The following is a 26,146-nucleotide window of genomic DNA, read 5'->3' as shown; positions in this document are numbered from 1 at the left end:
AATGAGAGCAACTAATATTACTATTATCTTCTCACTTTTCCAATACTTAAATTGTGTAACTGTGACCTTTCTTCTCCATAAAAATAGAACCATGACATATTCTCTAATACACAATTCATATTACCTAATAGCAAACCGACAAGAGGAAGTCTTTAGGTTTCTTCCCAGAATCAAACGGTACTCAGGGAACAGGGCACCTGCCAATCACTGCACTAGGGGCCCGATGTAGGTAGCACTGCTGCAAGTTAACCTCCCACTTCTTTTAGAAGATCCAAGTCCTAAAGCTGATGTCTCCACCTTCATTAACCACAAAAGGACACTTTGCCTTCCTCTCTTCAACAGTCTAGCAATAAAACAGATCTTTCTGAAGTTAATCTATATCGAAAGTTTAAACTACACCTTAAATCCTTGAGTAAATAAGGATCACCTTTGAGTCACAGCAGTTTCCATCGAAGAATTTCAATTAAATTTTACCCAAATGAGAAGCCTACTAGGTATAGAAACAAAATACTCTAAAAAAGAAAAAAACTATTTCAAATATCTGCTTTACCATCTACTTTACCAACAGCACCTATGTGACCAAAAACAACTGCAACGTGAAAGGAAGTAAGCTTGATTTAAAATAACAAATAACAGTTTTAGAAATGCACCATAAGAGAAGTAATCCTCTGTTAAGGGGGAGCAAGAAGGGAGGGGAGGCCCTAAGCCCTAGATTCACTCTTCTGTTTTTTCCAAGTTTTCCAAATCACTATAACAAAAGATTCCATAATCCTGTTCTGTGATTATAATACGTTTCTAACAATTCTGTAAGGAAGAACATAAATGAATCATATCCTCTTCTTCCTTTTCTTTCAATACCTCAGAATCAGAACACTTTTTAAGTTCTTAAGAAAGGTAGTAGTCTGTCACTGATGCTGATATAATCCTGGTCAATCAGATACTTTTCACAAGGCACTTTACCACACAGGAAATGAGTGTTAACCTCCAAGAGCAAGGAAAAATGTCTGTCATTGGCTATTTTAAAGTAATTTAAAAAGGCAACACTTCACTGAAAACTATTTTTTATGAAAATTACCTCCAAATAATTTTTGTGTACATAGGTTGTTTTGAAAATATTACTGTTTTTTCATACATAAAAAATAGAAAAAGAACCTTGGAAATTATCCAGTTTCTCCAGCCTTGCATATTGACCCTAGAGACTGGACAAGTCTTTCTTGGGTGGGGGGGAAGGAGGGTGTTCAGAGCATCGTAGGATGTTTGGCAGTATCCCTGGCTTCTACCCAGTAGATGTCAGTAGCACCTCCCAGGTTGTGACTACAAAAGGTTTCTGCAAACACTGCCAAATGGGGAGTGAGGACTGCGAAATCACTCCAAATTGAGAACTGATCTAATCCAACATTCCCCTTTAACAACCAGCTACTATAGACCAGTACAATAGTTTATTCAAATTAAACAGCAAAACTCCTTTCACTGCTATTCACTCTTTCTTAATCCTACAGAAAACTTTTTTGTATCTATCAAAATCTTCCAGGGTGACTTTCATAAAACAAAACTAGCCTATAATGTCAAGTTTGAATCAATTTTGGTAATTTGCTAACTGTAATGAAAATATCTAAAAATCTAAGATGTTATCGTTACTTCTTTCAAACAAGTAGTATCAAACACTGACACTGTACTTAAGGATCATTTGATGAGATGTCATGGTTTTTATAAACATACAGTTTTGGTAATGTATTCTAATGGGTCAAAAAGCTAAATATTTACAACTATTAAAATATGTATGTGATTAAGCATATTCTGAAATCTCATACTAATAACACATTCAAACTTAAACTGTTTTTTCTTAGTTCCTATCAGAATCAATTAAGATTTCAAGTAAAATCAGGGCATCTGGGTGGCTCAGTGGTTGAGGGTCTGTCTGCCTTTGGCTCAGGTCGTGACCCCGGGGGTCCTAGGGTAGAGTCCCACATCAGGTTCCCCACAGGGAGCCTGCTTCTCTGCCTAGGTCTCTCATGAATAAATAAAATCTTAAAAAAAAAAAAAAAGAAGAAGAAGAAGATTTCATGTGAAATATTCTTCTTCATCTATCACTTACTTGGCATTTATCTCCAACTTCATACTGTAAGCCAGCAGCAATGGAATAATCACGTTTTTGTTGAGCTGTAAACAATATCAGTATAATATCAAGTTGACTTAATTATTTTCAGGTGCCACAAAGCAAATTTATAGAAAATACACAGATTGTTTAACTTACCTTGCTTAGACTTCAGCCAAATTTCATATTCCACATTTCTATAGACTGCTGGATTGAGTGACTTAAGAACCTTTCTAGACAAAGGGAGGCTAGAAGAGTTCCCATTGTTTTTCGGGTGCTAAACAAACAAAGTCAGGAAGTCCAATCAACACAGAAATGCTTTTAAAAACATTTTTGTTTGAGATACGTGTAAGAGTAAAATCAAAAGAAGAAAACTTAAAAAATTAGGAAGTCACCAAATATTTTCTGAAACAGATGATTCTGACTCCCTTAAAATTGTACAAGAAAAAATGAAGACTAAATTCATGTGCTTATATGGAGAAAGTAGTTAAAACCATTAAATAAAAAAATACCTGATCACTTGACAAAGCTTTAACTCCATTCACATCATTAGCAGTGGTAGTTTTACTTCTACAAAGGAAAAAAAATATAACCACAATTAAAAGTACAAAAATGTGTTCATGAATAACTTATCTTAACATCACATAAAAATCTCCAGTCACAACTACATCCCAAATAATCAAAGATACAGTCCAGTGAGCTCATACAAGCTTTAGTATAGGGATGCATTTTTAAACACACACACACGCGTATGCATATTAAGATAAAAATCAAAACTTTTATCAGTAATTCTTTGTGTAAGGGCCAATCATCAAGAAAACAGAAACAAAACTGAAATTTGGGTAGACAGAAAAATTGAGTTTATTAAACATTTAATATAAAAATTTCCTTTCAATATGCAATGCAGATATTCCACAACTATCTAATTAGAGCAGACACAAACTAAGTAAATAATCAGTATGTGAAATGATGGTCTTAAGTGCCATCTATGCAGTGGGGTGGGGTTCAGGCCGCAGAAATAACGCTGAGACATAGGTTTGAATAGTAAAAACTGAGATGAAGAAAGGACTTGCTAAGATGCCTTTCTGAATAAAGAATTAAAGGTGTTGATAGAAAAAAAAATAAAAATAAAAATAAAGGTGTTAATAGCAAATGACTATTGAGTATTCTGGGCAGAGAGGACAGCAAGTGGAAAAGACTCTGGGGTGGCCAAGAAATTGGCAAAGCAGGAACACAGTGATGGCAGTCTGAATGGAAGAGGAGATGAGACTACCTGTAGTATTCTGTCCTATAATTCCTCCAGTCAATCTCTAGTCTTCAGGACAATCTCCAAACCTGTCCTTAAATGCAGCAATATTTAAGAGACCCCAAGTATCTATAGTCTAGACTAAAAAAAATTACCCATAATCCCCACTACTTCAGGATGACCAATATGACATCCTTGGTCTTTCCACCTTATTACCTAACTATGCCTATTTAGTGTACCATAATTATGCAGCATTCTTCCCTAATTGAAGTCTTACCCTCCTTAAGCCAGACATGATGCAAGTGAAAAGAAACGTTATTTATTCGACAAAAGTTAATTTGAAAAAGGCTTCCATGTTGGGAAGCCTGGGTGGTGCAGTCAGTTGGGCATCCAATTCTTAGTTTCAGCTTCAGTCATTATCTCAGGGTCATGAGACTTAGCCCACATCAGGCTCTGTGCTAAGTGTGGAGTCTGCCCAAGATTCTCCCTCTCCCTCTGCCCGTCCCATTTGTGCATGCCTGCAGCATGTGCACTCTCTCGCTCTCAAATAAATAAAATCTTTGGAGGAATAAAAGGCTTCCATGTTCCACGGGCTACACACTAGCACAGAATAAAAAGACTATACATTACAATGAACACAACTTTCCTCATAAACTTCTTCAACTTAGGGCAGCCTGGGTTGCTCAGTGGTTTAGCGCCGCCTTCAGCCCAGGGTGTGACCCTGGAGACCCGGGATCGAGTCCCCCATGTCAGGCTCCCTGCATGGAGCCTGCTTCTCCCTCTGCCTGTGTCTGTGCCTCTCTCTCTCTCTCTGTGTCTCTCATGAATAAATTTAAAAAATCTTAAAAAAAAAAAAAAAGGATCAGAATGGGATGCCTGAGTGGCTCAGCGGTTAAAGTGCCTGCCTTCAGCTCAGGGCGTGATCCTGGAGTCCCAAGATCCGAGTCCCACATCAGCCTCCCTGCATGAAGCCTGCTTCTCCCTCTGCCTGTGTCTCTGCCTCTCTCTTCTCTCTCTCTCTCTCTGTGGCTCTCAAGAATAAATAGAATCTTTAAAAAATAATAATAAGGATCAGAAAAATGTAACTCAACAAATGCCTGGTATTTCAGACAAAAGGAGAGAGATTTCAAGTATTTAATAAAGAATTAGATACCCTAAAGCTTGATTCCATTTACAGTATGTAATACCAAGGAGGATACTTTCATACTCCCACACACTAGGAATAAAATACTTTTATCTTCACTAGGAATGGAACAGGGTAGGTTCTAATAGAGAGTAAATGTTTTAATATTGTTAATAAAAACTAAAAAATGTTGGACACAGTATCTAGAAACTAGACTACACACATTACACACTATTTCCTTTAATTCTTACAAATTCCCTCCTTCAAGGAAATACTAACATATCTCAATTTTATACAGAATTGGGGCTTCCTAGTGAACTTCAATAACTTGCCCCAAGTCTAGTTACTTGCAAGGAAGCCAGGACTGAAACCAGATTTGGCTGTCTATAGCCCCAAGCTCTTAACCATTACCCTACACATCCTGTGTGGAAAATAAAAGCGTCAGAGACTCTATGTTAAAAGGTGTTTGTTCACAACCCGAAACAGAGGCATTATCCAGAACTGTTCACATACTTGTACCCCAACTTGGGATTATTTTCTATAAAGAAAGAGAAAGGCATTATCTAAAGTAAGGAAACAATATGGTCACAGAAATAAAATGGTCATTTTTTCGTCACTGGATATGCAAACAAATGACATGTTGACCTTAAAAATTTTACAATACATACAGGCAAGGCTTAATCTATTATACACATATACATCTAGATTATGTAGAAATAGAGCCTATCAACCAAAAACATCAACTTTCTAACACAGTCCTGTAATAAAAATTAGATTAAATCAGTGGCAAGAAAAAAGAAACCTGTACTGCAAACTGCTATATCTTAGGAATACATGATACCTCAATATGTGAGGCAACTCCATGCCTCACATTCCTTATTGAACTGTTTCTTTACAGGGCACTGTATTTTAGGACTTAAATTCATTCTTACTTGCAACTGTCATCCTCTGAATCTGATATTTCACTGTTGTTTTCATCAGCTACTTCAGAGGGGTCTAGTCCCATCAAGATTTTACTGACATCAGTTTTAAATACCTTCTCATACAACAATTCATAAAGGAGAGCTGCAATTAATAAGAGAAATGTTATGCAACATTAATTTTATGTTTTAACACAAAATTGACAATATCTATTGCACAGGTTTCCAAAATCCTAACTAGGGGACCTATAACATTTTATGATCAATAACACAATGTAACCAAAAAGTTACCTAGAAAACAACTAGAATTTCTATCTCTATAATTAATTTGAAATCATTACATAAAATACTGCCATTTTAAAACACAAAACAGTATCACAACCGTGAAACAAGTATGACAGTAAAACCTAAACATGCATACTGGGCAATTACTGCATTCCATGCACTGTGCAAAGCCTTTACATATATTCATATTTAATCCCTGGCACAGCAAAGTATTATTATTCTAACAGTACAAATTAGGAAACTTGAGAATTAGAGGTCACACAACCTGCTCAACCTTAAGAGACATGGACAGAAACATTAAGATTCCTAGAAGAGGATAACTTTTCATGAGGGACTCAAAAGACAACTATTAAAAAATGTATTCTGAGCAGCCATGAAAGGAAAGAAGCATAATCAACTTTTTTTGCTTTAAATACAAAACAAAACCTCTAGAAAATACAGATTACCAAACAGTCACAAAGACATTACACATGGTATCTGGGAATCTCACTTGGTTATACTGCAGTGATCTTTATGAAACTAAAAATTCATCAACAATAGGTGCCCACCCTCTAAATGAGTCCCCAAGGAGACCACCTTCTCACAGATCACCTTTCTTCCATTCCTGGTATCATCCAACCCACAGGCACTGAGAAGTACAGGTAAGGTAGGCTCCATGAGCTAGCCTTTCGAAAGCTGAAATGTCTAGATTTTAACCAGTTGGGGAGAGGAGGACATAGTCCAGGATACAGACAGCTAGACTTTCACAACTTAAAACAGATCCATCAATTTCTAATTGCATTACACATTACACATATCTTTACTGATCACCACAAGCTGAACAAGAGAGGAAAAATTTGTTACATTCCTAGCACTGATGCTCTGTATGAGTGATGTGCATTTTGTCAGATGATAAAGGGTAAGAATGTAGAAAGGAACTACTAGAGCAGTAATTCTCAACTTGGGAAGAAGAGGGGATTTTTATCCTTCCAGGAAATTCCTGGCAAAATCTGAAGAGATTTTGTTTTGTTTGTTGCAATGGAAAAGAGAGCTCTCTACATGGTACATGCCAGGGATACTACTAAACATCCCACAATGCACAGAACAGCTCTAAAGAATTATCCGGCCCAAAATGTCAGTAGTGCCAAGATTAAGAAACCTTGTTCTAGAGGCAAAACAATCAAATAAATGCTTGATTTGCTTATTCAGATTTTCAAGCCCTAGACCAACAGCTTTAAAAACACACATGGGGACACCTGGGTGGCTCAGCAGTTGAGCATCTGCCTTTGACTCGGAGCATGATCCCGGAGTCCCAGGATCGAGTCCCCCATCAGGCTTCCTGCATGGAGCATGCTTCTCCCTCTGCCTATGTCTCTGCTTCTCTCTCTGTGTTTCTATTACTGAAATGAATTACTGCAGGAAAGAACTCTGTAATTACAAGTCAAACTCAAGCTACTAGCTCCATTTTTCCCTAGTCAAACATGTTTTTATTACAGTATTAGTATTTTTCCTAACCTAAGATTCTTAGTATATCTTTGTATACAACAAAACAGACTTGTTTGCATTTAAGACTGTATAGCTTAGAAATAGAACTCCCTATACAAACACAAGGGTGATACTCACACTGACACATTGCAGAGTTCTCTTTATACTTTATGGGATAGACAATATCATAATGATTTCCATTTGAAAAACACAGTAATACCTGAAAGGAAAAAATTAAAGACACCTTTCAGTCCTTCATTTATGAAACTTACACAGAAACTTTTATCTCAAATTTTTCTGAATTGCTAGTAATTTCCAAATAGAAAATGATTATTTTAGGAGGGCTTTGGTGACTCAGTCAGTCAAGCGTCTGATTCTTGATTTCAGCCCAGCTCTAGATCTCAGGATCCAGAGTTCAGGATCCAGAGTTCAAGCCCCGATTGGGCTGCATGCTGGGCATGGAGCTTACTTAAAAGAAAAGATTACTGGGCCACCTGGGTGGCTCAGTGGTTGAGAGCCTCTGCCTGTCGTTTGATCTTAGAATTCTGGGATCAAGTCTCGCATTGGGCTCCTAGCAAGGAGCCTGCTTCTGCTTCTGCCTCTGCCTCTCTCTCTGTGGCTCTCATGAATAAATAAATAAAATCTTTACAAAAAAAAAGAAAAGAAAAGAAAAAGATTATTTTAGAAGCAACCTAGGCTTTGATGTGGTCAACTATGGTATATCCAATGCTAAAATGTTACACAGCTATTAAATCAAAAAGTTCTTAATGACCTGGGGAAATGCTTATGGGATCACAAAAAAATATACACAACACAATTTCAACTACTTAAAAAAGACAGTTAAAAGATGTAAGAAAATACTAAATAATCCAAAACCTTATTAAGATGCTTACCTCTGAGAGGCACAATCAAAAGTAAATTTTTTTCTGCTGCTTTACAATTTTGTGTTGTTTTAAAGATTTTATTTATTCATGAGAGACAGGGGCGGGGGGGGGGGGGCGGGGGAGAAGCAGGCTCCATGCAGGCAGACAGGGGACTCAATCCCAGGTCTCCAGGATCATGCCCCAGGCTGACGGCGGCGCTAAACCGCTGAGCCACACGGACTGCCCGCTGCTTTATAGTTTCTTTTTTTTTAATTTTTATTTATTTATGATAGTCACACAGAGAGAGAGAGAGAGGCAGAGACACAGGCAGAGGGAGAAGCAGGCTCCATGCACCGGGAGCCCGACGTGGGATTCGATCCCGGGTCTCCAGGCTCACGCCCTGGGCCAAAGGCAGGTGCTAAGCCACTGCGCCACCCAGGGATCCCTGTTTTATAGTTTTTTGTTTTTTTTTTTTTCCTGCTTTATAGTTTTAAAGTACTTTCTAAATAGTCAATTACTGGAGATCTCTGGGTGGCTCAGTGGTTTGGCGCCTGCCTTCGGCCCAGGGCGTGATCTTGGGGTCCGGGGATCAAGTCCCACATCAGGCTCCCTGCATGGAGCCTGCTTCTCCTCTGTGTCTCTGCCTACGTGTCTCTCATGAATAAATAAAATATTTTTTAAAAATTTAAATAAATAGTCAATTACTTATGCAAGGAGAAATACACACTGATTTTGTTTGGATTATGTCATATTCCAAAACCTGTATGGGAAAGGCCTAATACAGAGCCAAGCACCTTAGAAACTCTCAAATCCTTTTTATAAAAGGTAGTTACTTCATTCAATTCCCCTCCCCCTTACCATAGCATGATGACAAAACACTTCAACTTGGCCTGGATGATTCTAAAACAGCTAATTAATACAAAGTTCTCTTAACAATAAATCAATTGAGGGTTGGTTTTTTTTTCCCTTTCTAGTCCTCAATTTTTCAGTTGATTGCAGTTTGTGACTAGATAATAACACCTCAGCCAGTAAGTTATCTTTGTAAGGAAAAATATATTACTATTACCCAGTATTTTTGGAAACAATGGCAGAACTTGCTTTCACAAGTTATTTTACTACTTGACGTTTATAGTGATGCAAAACAGTCTAGTTAATAATCTACACTAGTATCTCAAGATTTTTCCCTCTCGTGAAATGTTCTGATAGCATTCAACACAGTGATTTGTGGGGAAAAAAACAAATACAAAATATGACTCAATAATGATTAACAGGAACTTTAAATAAAATTATCATAATGTTCCTACAAAAGTATTTCAAAAGGTCACCTTAAAATTATAGCTTAGAAGGTCAAGGTGGTAAGTGTTTCTTTTACTTAAATTCTTTAGAAACACTTAGAAAAATTCTTACCTTCTCAGGAAAATTATTTTCAGTTACTTGTGAAGGAGAAACATTTGGTTCCCGATAAATTATAAAATCTTTCCTGAAAATAAAATTTAGCAATTACTTCTCAGGAAACATATTTCCTGATTTAAAAACATTTGTTCATTCATTCACGAAGAGCCTAATATGTGTGAAGCCATGTTCCAGGCAGTAGAGATAGAGCAGTCAACAAGATAGTAAATACAGTAAGTTGTAAAACACCAATATGAAAGTACCTTTTTAAAAAAGTAAAACTTCAAATACATTAACTTCAGATATAATTCTAAAAAGAGACTCTAAAATAACAGAAATTGTGAAGACAAAATTTTATACAGACATTTCAAAAAGAAAAAATTAAGCATTCACCTGCTCTTCTCCCAGACAAACGTAGTTTAATAGTAATATGGTGTTTTTCTTCTGTTTCTAGTGCCTATCTGATGCTACCAGCCCTGACAAAGTAGGAAATCATTCCTCTATCAAGTTAATAAGTGATAATCATATTTATAAGCCTGGAAAAATGTCTGTACTCCTTTCCAAAAATATTTTGAGAATTACAATTTCTAAATGCTGGCATATTTAATGTCAAAATCTAATTGGTGCACTTAATTTTTTTTTTTAATTAGAAAAGATGTTTCACAATCAAGGCATAAAACTGTTTTGCTATTTTAATAATTTTAATATAATGGAATATGCTAATTTCCCACTCACTCTTTTACTTATGTTACTACAGTGCTTACCTGTACATAAGAGAAAGGGCACTTATTTCCACTTGTCCAACCCATTCCTGTAATTGAAGAAAAAAGTTGTCACTTAAGTATCTCATACTTCTACAATACCTTAATACATACTTTTGTACAATATACCTAATGAGCTAGAAAAAGCCCAATAATATTATTAGTATTGTGATTATGAAAACACGTATATAAAATGGACCTTATATAACTAAAAAGCTACTTAAAAACAAAAATAGCCTAAGCCTATATGAAAATATTCAGTAACACAAGGTGACATGATTGTTGTGTTAAGACCATGGAGTAGCATCTCCAAGTGGAGAACCTGCTGAAGGCAAGGGTTTTGTCCTCTAACCTCCTAGCACCCAGGACAGAGCTTGGAACATGTTATATGCCCCAAAAATTAGATGCTGAATAGAAGGAGAACTCAGGAATCAGAAGAAATAAAGGAGTAGGTCTGTTATTTTTAGGGTAATTAAAAGTACAAAGAGAACAGTGTACTAGCAATCTTTTTGATATGAGATAGAAATTCTATAGTCACTATAGCCCTAGAGGAGTCACTTTACATCTTTAAGCCTTTTAGAAGGAAACGGCCAGTATATATCAAAATTTTAAGTATCTACATATACCCTTTGACCCAGCAATTCAAATTCTGTGTATCTATCCTAAAGTATTTCATATGTCCACAAAAGTGTACATAAACAAAGATGTTCACTGTAGCTATCTGTAATAGTTTTTTAAAAAAAATTTTTTTAAAGAAAGCCTACATATTCTACTAATAGGAAAGGAATAATCAATTTATGGTTCATCCACACCACGTATGACACACCATGCAATTGTTTAAGAATGAGGTATACCTATATAAACTGACTTGGAAAGATCAGACTATTAAGTATAAGAAGTCAGTCATGGGGCACTTCATTGAGCCCCAGTCAGGCTCCATGCTCAGCAAAGTCTGCTTGAGATTCTCTCTCTCCCTCCACTTCTCCCCTTGCTCATTCGTGCACACACTCACTCTCTAAAATGAATTCATTAAATCAGTAAAAAAAAAAAAAACAAAAAAAAAACCCATTTGGGTAAAAGAAACAAAAAGGTACTTTAATACATGTATGTGCAGGTATACGAGGACTAGAAGGATACATCCTAATCTGACAGTGGAGACAGGAAATCCAAGATGAGGGAAAACGAAGTATTTTCACTCTTTATTCTGTATTAAATCTTTTACTATGAGAATGCATTCCTATACTACTTGTGAAATTACTAAAGACTTAATATCAAGACACACTAAAAATAACAAGCTATGGTAAGTGAATGCTGCTACTTTTTCCTTTAAAGAAAAGAAATTTGAGGTAAAGAAAAGATATTTTTATCTCAGGCAAGGATAATCTTTCCCCTAGAGATTTTTCATTCTATTAGTTCTTAAAAGTTGACTCTGATTTTCAAAATGAAATGAGTACCATATATTAAAATAGATTTCTTTAAATAGGTCTCTGCCAAACAATCATGGCTTCTCATACACTGCTACAAGTGACATTCTGGTGTAGAGAAAATCTTCACTCAAACCAGTTTGCTTATATCACAAACATAAGCTACATCTACTCCATACAAAAGGTGTTAAATCACTTTTAAAAAAGGATTATTATTATATTACTGTCAACATATCATCTCTCAAATAATGAACTATTTTATAAGTGCTTATTAATCTTCAGAATAAATTTGTTGTAGTCTAGTTAAATAAACAATGGCTATCATAGTATCTTCTCTAACCACGGTCAATTTTAAATTATAAAAAGTACCTATGTTCTACCATTGTCTTCCACCTTAAAGCTGTAATTTTATTTACTCATCACTTCTTACAATGTTTAACATACTTCCTTATCGTAGGTGACAATGAGCATTTCTATAAAATCTGTTTTAACCTGGACACCTGGGTGGCTCAGCAGTTGAGCATCTGCCTTCGGTTCTGGGGGTGATCCCGGGATCATGTCCCACATCAGGCTTCCTGCATGGAGCCTGCTTCTCCCTCTGCCTGTTTTTGCCTCTCTCTGTCTCTCATGAATAAATAAATAAAACCTATAAATAAGTAAATAAAATAGAAATCTGTTTTAACTAATGAACTATATCAAAAACATCGAATTTAAATGTTCAATAGTTACTAAAAACAAACCTTTCTAAGGATGCCATTAAGAAAATGAAAAGATAAAGTTAGAAGAAAATATCTGAAAACTACATATCCAATACAGAGTTTATATCCAGTAAAAAGAATTCTTACAAATTCTTACAATAAAACCAGCATAACAAAAGATGGGCAAAATCTTTGAACAGACATTTCACCAACAAAGATACATGGATGGCAAATGAGCACATGAAAATGTTCAACATTAGAGAAATAAATATAAGTTAAAACCATCATGACATACCACTACACAACCACCAGAACAGCTACAATTTCATAGGCTGACAAGACTGAATGTTAACAAAGACATAGAACAGTTGAAACTTTTGTACATTGCCAATGAGAAAGTAAAGTGGCAGGGCCACTTGGAAAGAGTTTGGCAGTTTCTCATGAAGTTAAGCATAAATTCACCATATGACAGACCAATTCCACTCCTAAGTGTTAATCCGAGAGAAAAGAAAACATATGTCCACATGAACACTTATAGGCAAATATTCTTGGCAGTTTTAATCATGAAACAGTCTAAAACTGGAAAGAACTCAAATATTCGGGATCCCTGGGTGGCGCAGCGGTTTGGCGCCTGCCTTTGGCCCAGGGCGTGATCCTGGAGACCCGGGATTGAATCCCACATCAGGCTCCCGGTGCATGGAGCCTGCTTCTCCCTCCGCCTGTGTCTCTGCCTCTCTCTCTCTCTCTGTGACTATCATAAATAAATAAATAAAAAAGAACTCAAATATTCATAAGATGATAAATGGACGAGCAAATTCCGGTACATCCGTATAATGAACAACTATTCATCAATAAAAAGGAGCCAAACTACTGATACACCCAACAATAACATGGATGAATCTCCATGTGTTTTCATTATGCTAACTGAAAGAAGCCAGATACCTAAGACTATAAACTATATCATTCCATTTATATATAGTCTAGAAAAGGCAAAATTTAACAAAGCATATCAATGATTGCCAACAACCAGAAGGTGGGAAAAAGGGATTAAGTGCAAAAGGGCACAGGGAACTCTGTGAAGTGATGGAAATGTCCCATTGTGTTTGTAGTGGTAGTTATACAACTGTATACCTTTGTCAAATCTCATCAAATTATACACTTAAAATTGGTGAATTCCACTATGTCATTTTTACCTCCATAAAATGACAAAAATATATTCTTACAAAAAGTTTGAGGCATTTTTCAAAATGTTCCACTGGCATTTTAAGTAAAGAATAAAGATGTTTTCTCTGCAAACTGAGCAAAACATAAGAATTTATCAACTATATTTCTCTTTCATTTCATACATCCCATATATCAGGAAAAAAGAAAAATAAAGACATAAATATATGCTGCTAATAAAGAAGCACAGGGAGCTCCTGGGTGGCTCAGTCAAACGTCGGACCTTGGCTCAGGTCATGATCCCAGGGTCTTGTAATAGAGTCCATCACTGGGCTCACACTCAGCAGGAAATCTGTTTCTCCCCCTCCCTCTGCCCCCATCCATGTGGCATGTATACATACATACGTATAAACAAAATCTTTAAAAAGCACAAACACAACTGTTCAGAAGGTCCTAAAACATCTGGAGGAGAAATGTGATCAGACTGGGAAGGGGGAGGTCGTGAAAATAAAAAAGCTGGTCAGCCAGCATCCTGGGAAGGAGACCTGTCCCAGGTGCTCAAAACCATAGCAACTTCCCTCCTCCTCCTCCTCCTATGGACTCCCAAATCAGTCTCAGTTCACACTACCTCATTTCCTCCCCTCTATCCCCTTTCTCTCCATTCTCATCATGTCCACCCTTTCTCAGAACTTCACAGCTTGACAGTCTGAACTGCTTACACAAAGATTACTATAAAATACGTGGCGGGGGAGGTGGGCAGGTGGCTAAGTGGCTGAGTGTCTGCCTTTGGCTCGGGTTGTGATCCCAGATCCGAGGATCAAGTCCTATATCAGGCTCCCCACAGACAGCCTGCTTTCTCCCTCTGTGTGTCTCTCATGAATAAATAAAATCTTAAAAAAAATTTGTGAGGGATCCCTGGGTGGCGCAGCGGTTTGGCGCCTGCCTTTGGCCCAGGGCGCGATCCTGGAGACCCGGGATCGAATCCCACGTCGGGCTCCCGGTGCATGGAGCCTGCTTCTCCCTCTGCCTGTGTCTCTGCCTCTCTCTCTCCCTCTCTCTCTCTCTGTGACTATCATAAATAAATAAAATTAAAAAAAAAAAAGTTAAAAAAAAAAAAATTTGTGAGACTTTTCTTGATTAAAAAGTTAATGCATAGGGGGCAGCTGAGTGGCTCAGTCAGTAGGGCTTGTGACTCTTGATCTCGCTCTTGATCTCGGAATCATGAGTCCAAGCCCCACATTGGGGGTAGAGCTTACTTTAAAAAAAAAAAAAAAAAAAAAAAGGTGGAGGGGCAGTTAATAAACAGACTTTGTCATTTCCTTTAGAGTAAAAATCACCAAGAACATTACTACATAGAGGTAACACTCTAGTGTTGCTCTTCCTGTATGTTCCATAAAATGCATGTGGATTTAACAGTCAAACCATACACACAAATCAGTTTAGCACTCCAAATTAAAAGGTAACTATGAAAATCTCAAAAGCAATAAAATATCCAATCCTTGTCTTCAAAGAGGCTTTAAGGTAAGAGAAAAAAAATTAAAACCTCAGGAAAATGGTATTTGTGACCATAATATGTGGGCAAAACTTATTATTGAAATGACAGAAATAAAAATGGAATAAGGTATGGATTTAGTGAAAAAGCCTTCAGAGGGTATCTATCTCCAAAACTGGAGTAACATAATACTTCCTTTTTTACACTGCATGTACTGTGCACATTTTTCCATGTATTAAACTCTTTTTTTTTTTTTTTTTTTAAACCATGCAATTGGTCTTCCCACCTCTGGTCTCATCCACTTCCAAACCACCTCTGCACAATATTCTTCTATTCAACAAGGATGCCAGGCACTATTCTTGGTTCTCAGCAGTGACATACTCACTTCCTGCATCAAAAAATTTGAAAGATTTCTCCATACCAGATACTCAGGTCCCAGACATAGACTTTGGTTCAGGTCTGGAATAGACCTGATTAGGGAATCTGCATTTTTACAACCACCTCGGGAAATTCTGATGCAGACAGTTTATAGCTGACACTTGTGAGAAATGCTAGCCTAAAGCATAAGCTCCAAACTAGCAGTGAAGGCTCTTCCATGATCCATTCTACAGCCTGCCCTCTGATTTCTTACTCTTACCTTCGCATACTCCATGCAAATTGAACTGCTTTCTGAATCTGCCTTGCTCACAATTTTCCCTTCCTACAAGATAGATTCTCATTCAAAATCTAGTCAGACTTCAAATACCAACCCACTACCTCTTGCTTTGCCTACCTAGGTAAAAATAAAATTATGAATGCCTATAAAAACTATTTAGACTTCTTATGACCACGCTTTTCACTTCTATTAGATATTTTTCCCTACCACAGGGAAAAGTCCTGAAAACAGTACCCAAAACCCAGTTACCTCTGCATCCCCAGAGTGTCTGTCAATTCTTGGCACTCAACAAGGACTCAGATTAGTTTCAGAGAATCAAATGGAGACACCAGTTGTTAATCAAACACCCGGTTCCTATGTTATTATTCCTTTCCCTCCCTCCTTGACTCCTCTTCTTAGTTTCTTCCAGCATTCCATGTGGCATTTCATGATATTTGGATCTTTACAGGGAGAATATTAGTTTTGTAAGCAGAAAAAAAAATAGACAAATTATTTTAATTTCAACATGACTGATAAAAGTATGGCACAGCAGGACTGGGAGAAGTGCCATCTTTTTCCTCTCAATGGTTTCTTCCTCCTTCTCAAATGCTGATGGGAAATGGAACCTCCATAAAAGAACCTGTCTTCTCAGTGGCCTAAAGCAGCAAGCAAATCCTATACCCTGTCCATCAAGCCCAATACCCATACCAATACAGTATCCTAAATATAATCACCACTGTTATTGTAGGTTTTTAATGCTACATTCAGGTAACACTATGATAAAGATGAAGATAGCACAACTCTGTCCTTACTGAGGCAACATCCAGTACACAGCTCCAACCATTTTCCAGTTAAAATATGCAAAATATGCAACTAAGAAATATTTATGAAAAACAGTACTTGCTGTAACCCCTCCATACACTGTATTACATTCTAATGAACTTTAAATACATACTTCAAAATATAAAAAATAGAAATATATTACAGAACCACTGCATACCTGTGGATTTTCCAAACGTTTTAAATATTCTTCAAATGACCCTTCTATAAACTGCAAAAAAAAAAAAAAAAAGCTATCAGAAATACATCAAAACAAAAAACCTTTTCATTGTGAATTACTGACTTCTCATGTGAACGTTGGATACAACAGTAATAGTAATATATATATTTATGTGTATACAATCTAATTATTAAAATATATAAAAATCACTAAGTAAAGATTATAAACATAAAAAAGAATTTTAAAAAGGTAACATTATCAGAAAAGATTTCCTGGACAGGACGTGGAGGTATGCAGGTACAATGTAGAGTGAAGAGGCAGTGAGCACCATATTGAGAAGACAGAAACCAGCCAGCAAGAACTGGACAACTTGGTGTGGAGAACAGAGTGAGAGAAGAACTCAAGTAGACACCTGTTTATAGAGGGCCCTGAGCCCAGGAAGGAATTGCAGACTGAGGGAGAAGGCAATTCAAGGTTACTGTCGGTCACATTATGAACAGAGAAATATACAAATTGCTTTAGTAATGGCCAACATGGAGAACAGAATTAAAGACAATATACTAGCTAAGGAATATTACTTTACTAATACAGATATGAATATTGTCTCATAGTTCAGTCACACTAAAAACACAGATGAGAATAATGCAAGATATTCTGAAGAACCAAAAAGATTTTTCTAACACAGCCTGCTTCATTGTTTAACATAAAAGGTTTACTCAAGCTTTTTTTTGTTAGCCATCACACTAATTTAACTGTGAAATCTCTAAAAGACATTCGTCTATAACACCAAATTCAATTTTATTTACAGTCCCAGTTAATTCAGCAAAGTGATACTCTTAAAGACATGAAAGTACTCTCTCCAGTCTATAAAAATCTTTTTAACATCCAAGGATTTCTTTTGAGATTGAGATTAATTCTTTTATAGATTGTGCGCTGTCAAATTCCCAGAAAGTATCCTAAGTTTCAACACATGTTTATAATAAAACAGCCATATATTTTAAATATCCTGTCAATCAGTATTTTATAGCCATATATTTTACATATCCCACCAATCACAATTCTGTATTAGATGATTATTTATACTTTTGGGGAAAAAAATAAACGCACAGAACACAAAGTTGGAAGAGAAAAGTTAAAGTTGGAAGAGATCTAAGCAGTGTTCTGACACAAGCCTGCAACCAATTTGAGATTCTCCTTTCTAATCAGAAAGTATCCATCTAGACTCTGACTAAACACTGTCAGCAAACAAACCACACACCCCACCCTCCTTCCCATGACTGCGTTTTCCAATTTTGGCCAATAAGAATTGAGGGTACTTATTATAAATTACAAAAGGAAAGTGAAACTACTTCCCTTGGAACTTTCAACCTCTGATCAAAGACTGTTGAGGACTAAATAAATATATGCAAAGAATTTAAATAATGCCTAGCACATAGGAAGTGCTCAACCAATGAAAGCAATTTCCATTACTGTCAACAGTGTTCTATTCTCTGGGGCCAATAATAATGATTAATTCACTTGTAATTTCTCTAAAATACTTAAAGAGCACTCCACCTCTCTCTACCCCTTTAATATTACACCCCAATATTCTTATCTATCCTCCAGATAAGACATTACCAGGTTCTGTTTTGTAGAACAAGTTCTCAAATCTCCTGATTTGTGGGCAACCCTCCTTCCTAGAATATTTATTACTATCTTTCTTATAACATGGTACCCAAATACACCCAGAATGTCACCAGTAGTAACATCTAGTTTGAATATAGGAACACCAACCCAAAATCCAAGTTAAGAACTATTTACCTGTTAAGTTTTAGAATTGAGTTATTTGCAAGGTGTCAATGTTTTTTTGGCAGTCAAAGGGGAAAAATATCCCTGAAAGTCAGATGATGTAATTGTAGGTCATAAAACCAGTAACTGGTAAATCCTATTAAGGTTTTCAGTGTAAAACAAAAACAGGCCACTGTGGCATATTATTTCACAGCCTACTACATACTACTAAGAAATTACAGTAAGTTGTTATACAACATTCTAGTAACTATCAATCATTATTTACATAATTACAGTGTTCTGATGTGATTCACATTGACGAACCCTGAAAATTAAAAACCTATAAATGCCTTCTGATAAAGGCTCAGTATTAACTATGTTCAGTATATTTCTTATACTCCAAGTCTGAAATTTTTTAAATCCATAGGGGGTTATCTACCACTCACAGAAAACTATTAACCATGACCCCCCAATCCCCTGACCATGACAAAGCTCACTCTTAATATGCAAGATTCTCTCCAAGTCATCCTTCCATCTTCCACAGCTCAGTCTCTTAACTATCAGAGAAGCTTTCTCAATGTCTAAAGAAATGAAAATCACAATACAGCCTAAAAATATCACAACTGAATATAATTGGATTTAAATTCAATAAGGCAGTTATTTTTAAGTTCTTTTTTTCATAACCTGCATTAAGATCTAGCCTGTGAAACTCCTATTAGACCACTTCCAAAGGTTAAAATGTAAATTCAAGACACCATTCCATGTTTAAAATTATAAATTACCGCTTCAAATTTCTCTCTGTTCTCTCGAAGATAGTGAATACAAGCCATTCTGACTTCCACATGGCGAGACTGAGAGTGCAACACCTGAAAAGGAAAAGCAACACAGCTATTACACATTTTGTTAAAAGAGGATTTAAGTTACAAGCTAGCACTTTCACACCCTACATAACCTCGTAACATATATGGGTCTCTCCCCATTTGCTGTTCAGTAATTCCTTTTTTTTTTTTTTAAAGATTTTATTTATTTATTCATGAGAGATACAGAGAGAGAGAGAGAGAGAGAGAGAGAGAGAGAGAGAGGCAAATGGAGAAGCAGGCTCCATGCAGGGAGCCTGATATGGGACTCGATCCCAGGACTCCAGATCACACCCTGGGCCGCAGGCAGGTGCTAATCCACTGAGCCACCCAGGGATCCCCCACTGTTCAGTAATTTCTAAATCTTTATTCATTCTCACCTCTTCCTCTACCCAGAGGACATAACACACAATCAGGGTTACTCCTTAAGTCATTTTATGAAAAGCTTATTACCATTCCTCCTTTAGGTCACTCCTGTGAGGAAATCTTTGTAAACTTAACGTGCTTTTCCTCTCCTGACCAGCCCTCTTATAGCTTTCCTCTTCACAAAGCAGACTAACAGAATCCCTGCTACATAGTGCTTAGCTTCATCCTATGCTTGTTGGAAAAGAGAGTAGGCAACTTCAACAGGAATCCTCTTTAGGACATTAAGCCTGTAAGAATAATCATCTGGCTCCCTGCATGGGGCCTGCTTCTCCCTCTGCCTATGTCGCTGCATCTCTCTGTGTCTCTCATGAATAAATAAAATCTTTAAAAAAAAAAAAAAAAAAAGCAAGCCTGGAAGAATTAGATTTTTTTCCCAATAATTTGGAATTACTTGCCTATTGTAGAAATTTAAGTCCACTGGGGGTTTCAGAAAAATTAAAGTACTCATTCTCAAATCCTTAGGTGTCAGGCTTACACAACTCAAAATAGCCAAGTGAGCAGCACATATGATGCAAACATGCTGCTATGTGCTGTCATCCCAATAGCCTTGAAATTTGCTCTTAGGCCCAAAAATCTTTTATTTTTAAGTAGGCTCCATGCCCACGAGGGGGCTCGAACTCACAACCCTGAGACCAACAGCCATGTACTCTACCAACAGCCAGCCAAGAGCCCTGGCCTAAAATCTTAAAGAACCAACTGAAATAAGCCACACTACAAAGATGATCCAATTCTCTCCTTTTGTAGCCTCTGTATTCTTGTTTTTTTTTTTTTTTAAGATTTTATTTATTTATTCATGATAGTCACAGAGAGAGAGACAGAGAGGCAGAGACACAGACAGAGGGAGAAGCAGGCTCCATGCAGAGAGCCCGACGTGGGATTCGATCCCGGGTCTCCAGGATCGCGCCCCGGACCAAAGGCCGGCGCCAAACTGCTGCACCACCCAGGGATCCCTGTATTCTTGTTAAACTACTTCAACATAAGGATAATTTCTTAGCATTTTGTCTCTTAATAAAATGCTGAAGCTTTGGTTTGAAACAACCTAGTATTATCAAATGCTTGAGAACCCTTTTTGGCTAGCCTCCAACATTTTATCATGCTTAAAAGATTGAAATTATTTTCTATTAGTGAGTATCTCAAATGAAGGTGCTCTTGGTATCCCTAAAGGATCAGGGGTGGGGGGAACAAACCCTGAAATATTTAAAATAACCACGTCAAACTCCTAATAAGGCTCTTAAGAAATTATATCAATATAAAGAGCTACAAGTCTGGGCAGCCCAGGTGGTTCAACAGTTTAGCACCGCCTTCAGCCCAGGGCGTGATCCTGGAGACCCAGGATCAAGTCCCATGTCAGACTCCTTGCATGGAGTCAGCTTCTTTTTCTGCCTGTGTCTCTGCCTGTGTGTGTGTGTGTGTGTGTGTGTGTGTGTGTCTCATGAATAAATAAATAAAATTTAAAAAAATAAAAATAAAATAAATTTTAAAAAAAAAGAATTACAGGTCCTGGGACGCCTGAGTGGCTCAGGAGCTCAGGAGTTGAGCATCTGCCTTTGGCTCAGGGCATGATCCCAGGGTCCTGGGATCGAATCCCATATTGGGCTCTTCACAGGGAGCCTGCTTCTCCCTCTGCTAAGTCTCTACCTCTCTGTCTCTGATGAATAAATAAAATCTTAAAAAAAAAAAAAAAAAAGAGTTACAGGTCCAAATAAGTGATTCCTCATGTGGAAGGTGAGCAGAGAATTCAGGAAAAGGGAGGCTCCTCCTGCACATTTTACAGGTCTCTATGGATAACAGCCAAGGTTCATTTATACTTAAGAGTACTAGAGAGGAGCCTGGGTGGCTCACTCAGTTAAGCATCCAACTCTTAGTTTCAGCACAGGTCATGATCTTTGATCCCAGGGTCATAAAACAGAGGCCCACACTGGAGCCTGCTTGAGATTTTCCACCCTTTCCCTCCCCTCTGCCCCTTCCCAGGCTTGTGCTCTCCCCTCCCTTCCCCCTCCCTCCCCAACTTTCTCTAACATAAATAAAATCTTTATACTCACAGAACCAGAGGCACAACTGTCTGGTCAGCTAATTATGTCATTACATTAAGATACCCTAAAGATGTTACTTAACTAAGGGTAGCAATGAGTTTGTTTTCAGTGTTCTGGTTTACAGCTTAATGGAGTGTGCACCTACATTGCTATCTTGGAAAATATTAAAAAGCGTATTTATATATCCTAAGCTTTCAGCCCTGGAAGAAATGCCCATATATAAAAATAACCACCACAGTATTTTTGCCAATTCAACAAATGACATTTAGCAACATTTCTTCCACAGGAGCGATTTTAGACACTACTATGAATCAAGGTATTATTACTTTGAGTAAATCAGTATCGTCTGATAGGTCTTTCCTGCCATTGGCAGACAAACTGAAGATAGTCTTTAAGCCATTTACCTAGCAACAGGTGGCAGCCATAACTGAATAAAGCTTATTTTCCATCAAAAACAATGACAATTGTATCTTTTTTTTTTTCTCCTCTTTTAAAAGATCTTATTAGCAAACAAAATCTGAGCCTGTCTCTCAGAAGCAAAATTCTCAGCAACTTCCATAAATTGTAGGGTGCTGAAGCTTTACAAAGCCAAGCACTGCAAGGGAAAGTTAAATGACAACTGTTAAAAAGTGTAACTTTGTGCAAGTTCAAGGACACTAAAGGCAAACGGTAAGACAAATATCTCTGTAAATTATTATATATGTGAAAATAACCTAGAAAATGGGAGACTTTCAGATTTTACCTTGGGACAAGATAGTGATAAACACCGGGAAAGACCAAGTGACACACTGCTTTAGCAAATCCTCTAAAAGCGTCCTATTTTTAGCTCCATGGTCACAGAGCTGATTCAGGTCAGGCCTTCTGCAGGCCCAAGTCCAGAAGTGTAAAAAGGGAAGGGCCTATTTAATCAGGTAAGTTGGAGGAAAAGACTACCCCTAATTTAAGTCTCTACCCGACCTTATCTCCCAAAGACTGCCATTTAGATTCTGGCTCCTTCTTAAAAACAAAAAATTTAGGTATTACTGGAAAAGCTGTCGCCAAAAAAGTAAATCCTCTGTACATATTTTTACGGAGCACACCCTTTAAGCCTGAGGTTGGTGTTACTTCCCTCCCCACCCCATGAAGGCTACACCCTTAGTCCACGTCTACTGAAGAAACAAGTTTCCCTCAAAACTCAGCTTAATATACTAAAAATCATAGTCACATAATTAGAAGGGGATATTTTCTTATGCCTGATTTAAATCCTAGAGACAATAAAATGTGTTATATGATGTGAGCAAAGAGTTCTTAATGATACTAGTTTTTGCCCCTTTCTACTTAAAAACAGAAATCCTCCTTCAATAAGAGGTTTCTGTATAATCCAGTTTGCCAATTATGGCACAGGATACTGAAATCAGACACACTTTTCTACTTCAGTAGGAATCAGGATCTGGATAATCCAATACCAAATAAGCACCATACTTCCCTTATTTCCATTCGTTTCCACCTCCTTCCTTACCAAATTCTTGCTAGAGCTAACACTGTGTGTAAAATAAGGCCTGAATTCACTTCCACTCCTTCCTTCTGCTTCCGGAGGTGCTGAGGAGTCCAGGGAGGCTGAGGCAGAAGCAGCAGGACAGATGGAGATCCGAAAAATTCACAAATGGACAGACTGTTTATCCACTAATAGTAAAGGGTGGGGTGGGAGTGTGTGGACATACCCCACAGCACTGGAGCATCTTAAATTTCTAAAAATGAGGGAAATCTAATGAGCTGAAAAACAGCTGGATTTGAGGAGTTTTACAAAGAACTGTATGACAATGCCCGCAACATAATGCAAAGCTTAAGTAGTTAAGTCAATTTTATTTGAAAAAAAGATTTTATGATACCGACGTGAAAACAAGGGCCTCCGGAAAATAAATGGCTGCTCTTCAGAAGAAAAAAAAAAAAAAAAAGAGGAGTCTGAAGATGTTAAGTAAAACATTTACTCACAAATTTCGAAAAACTAGTTAGCATTCAAAATAAGGGAGAAAAACAGAATCATAACAACTCCACGGGAGGGGAAGAGAAGGGAGGAACAGATCTTAAGCTGAAGGAAAGCAAACTGTGAAAGGTATGAAATATACACCAGGGCAGTAATGTGAAACTTTTATCCAACTATTTCAGCAGCTATTTTTCAATATAGGATGGGTTTTGGTATTGCATACCAACTACAGTGTTATATAACACGGAAAAAAATAAATCTCTAATGAAAGAAAAAAAAAATCTTCCTGTTAGAAAGTCGTGTTGACCATTAGCAAGTAAAAATTCGGTCAAAAGCCTAGAGAATCCCCAACACCAAAACAGACTTTTAAGAAGTAAAGTACTTTCAGCAAACCTTGCAGAGCGTAACAAAGAGTAGCATCTACTCAAAGACAATTCTTTCAAAATATTCTATTTTTTTTTTTAAGAAACTGCCTTTCCCAAACTGCATATTTTTCCGCTCGATTCAAGTGGACACGGACAGGCTAGCCTCCCCCACATTCCAAAGTCCAGAAGCCGAAAAAAACAAGGCTCTGCGAGTAATGCCTGGTGCACCACCTCCCCTAGCAAACATCTGGTTTACTGGCGTGAGCGCTGCGCTTACAAAACCGAGAGAAGGTGAATGCGGAGCAGAGTGGAAGAACATTTCGCCAAGCGCCCGGCGATCATCCCCCGTACACGCGCTCAACAGGCCTCCCAGGTTGTCCTCGTTACCTCTCCACCCGGAGGGGACGACACCCAGTTAATTTACGGGTTTTTAAGTTTCGATTTGCAGCTCCCAGACCCAGGGCAGCGTCCCGCTCCTGCGTTACAATGGGCCGCGGTGACGACAGCCGGGCCACGCGCTGCCCAGACGTGGGCGGCCCGCACCGCAGCCCGCGGCCGCCCGCCCCGCCAGCCTCCCGGTCCCCCCCTACCTGCTCCGCCACGGCCCGGAACAGGCACGACCCGTCCTTGGCGACCAGCTTCCGATACAAGCCCAGTTTCCGCAGATAGGCGTCCATGGGCGTCGCGTCCTCGCGGGGCCCCGCGCCGCCCTGGTCCACGCCGTCGGGAGCGCCGACGGCCGCCTCCATGTTGCGGGTCCTACCGCAGGCCAGGCGCGGCGCGGGCTAGCCCCACATGGCCGCGCCGCCGGCTCCTCGACGCCCCGGCCTACGACGGGCGGCGGCTCGGGCTCGGGCTCGGGCTCGGGCTCGGCGGGCGGCGGCAGGCGGCGGCGGCCCGAGGCGGCGGGCGGCGCTCCCCGCGCGCATAGGGGAGCCCTGCCTAATGCATGGCTGTGCGCACGCGGCCGCCTCCCGGGAGACCACGCGCCCGGCGGCAACGGGGGGCGACCTAGAGAACCCCGCGCGTGAGGAGTCGCTGCCCGGCGGCCTCGCTGCCCCGCGCAGGAACACGGCCGGGGGGCGCCGCGCCCACAAGTTTCCTCGTCCCGGCCGGGGTGAGGCGAGGCAACCCCCGCCTCCCGCGTGCGCGGGGCCGGCTCAGGGGAAGCGGGGCCTGCGTCCTTCGCGCGCTCCCCGCCCTGGGAGCCGGAGGAGCCGAAAGAGAAAAGACGCGGCCTCTCGTTTCCCCACCTCGCGGGAGGGCGCCGGAGGGGCGGGGAGCGGTGGGGGCGCCGGCGGAGGGCAGCACCCTCGCAGCCCAGAATTTGTTTTCACTTTCGGCCGCACAACGGAGAGGACGCCGGGAGGTGTAGTTTTGCCGGCGGCAGGAAGTCGGCTTGCGGCGGGCGGGGCCGCGCGGAGCGGCCTACTCGGAGGAGGTGCCGGCAGGCGCGCGGACTACAAGTCCCTACAGCGCGGGCGCCGCCGCCGGGAGCCGGCTGGCGCTTCCCGGGCCCCGCGTCCGCGAGCAGGCCCACGGTGTCCGCGAGCCGACACGCGGCTACCTACGCGCGCCGTCCCGCCGTCCCGCCGTCCCGCCCGCGCGGCCGCCCAGTGCGCCGCGGCGCCGCGACGAGTGCGTGCGTGGAGTTGCCAGGGACACGGGCGCGGTGGGTCGGCCCTTTGTGTCTCCCCAAACAGAGGGCGCACCTGTCGGCCCCCTCCCCCCCGCCCCTCTGGCGTCTCCATGGAGGTGGCTTTAACGGCTTAGGCAGAAAACAGAGCTAATTGGCGAGGTCCCCTGGAACCGGCCCGGTGCAGGGCGACACAGGCTGGCCCCAAGCCAACCGTGGGCCGCCGGCTCCGAGGAGGCGTTACAAGCACAGCTCCCGCGGGCACGCCGGCCGGACGATGCCTTGCTTGGAGCTGCGCTCCCCGGCGCAGAGAGAGGTCGCGGGTCAGAGGAAGAAGATTTTGTCTTAAAAAAAATTCGTCTGGTAATTAACTGCGTGATAACAGGCTGGATTTGCCATGGCTTCCGGCGGCACCTGCGGCTTCCGACCTTCAGACACCTTGTGCTTCAGAACCCAGAATTTATGCAGCGCGGTTTTTGGACACCAGAATTCACTTTGCTAAAACACAACGTGTCTGGCGGCCTAATTACCAAGATACACG

General features: G+C 39.7%; 1 protein-coding gene across 2 annotated transcripts in view; it reads right to left on the bottom strand.

The window, feature by feature from the left end:
* Window positions 1-24,718, bottom strand: part of OTUD4 (OTU deubiquitinase 4) — a 45,238-nt gene extending 20,520 nt beyond the window's left edge. The window contains exons 1-10 of one of the 2 annotated variants that reach the window (XM_041738246.1): window positions 24,560-24,718; window positions 19,108-19,191; window positions 16,559-16,609; window positions 10,153-10,199; window positions 9,404-9,476; window positions 7,272-7,353; window positions 5,397-5,529; window positions 2,608-2,665; window positions 2,255-2,372; window positions 2,096-2,160 (exon numbers count right to left, since the gene is read on the bottom strand). In XM_041738246.1, the coding sequence (XP_041594180.1) occupies window positions 2,096-2,160; window positions 2,255-2,372; window positions 2,608-2,665; window positions 5,397-5,529; window positions 7,272-7,353; window positions 9,404-9,476; window positions 10,153-10,199; window positions 16,559-16,609; window positions 19,108-19,191; window positions 24,560-24,718 (870 nt within the window). The other variant, XM_041738247.1, reaches the window with a different exon arrangement.
* Window positions 24,719-26,146: the final 1,428 nt, after the last annotated feature.

The sequence above is a fragment of the Vulpes lagopus genome, chromosome 23 (genome assembly GCF_018345385.1).
Source record: "Vulpes lagopus strain Blue_001 chromosome 23, ASM1834538v1, whole genome shotgun sequence".
In the NCBI taxonomy this organism is placed as follows: Eukaryota; Metazoa; Chordata; class Mammalia; order Carnivora; family Canidae; genus Vulpes; species Vulpes lagopus.
The sequence above is the reverse complement of the archived record's forward strand: the minus strand, read 5'-3'. Positions and strand labels throughout refer to the sequence as shown.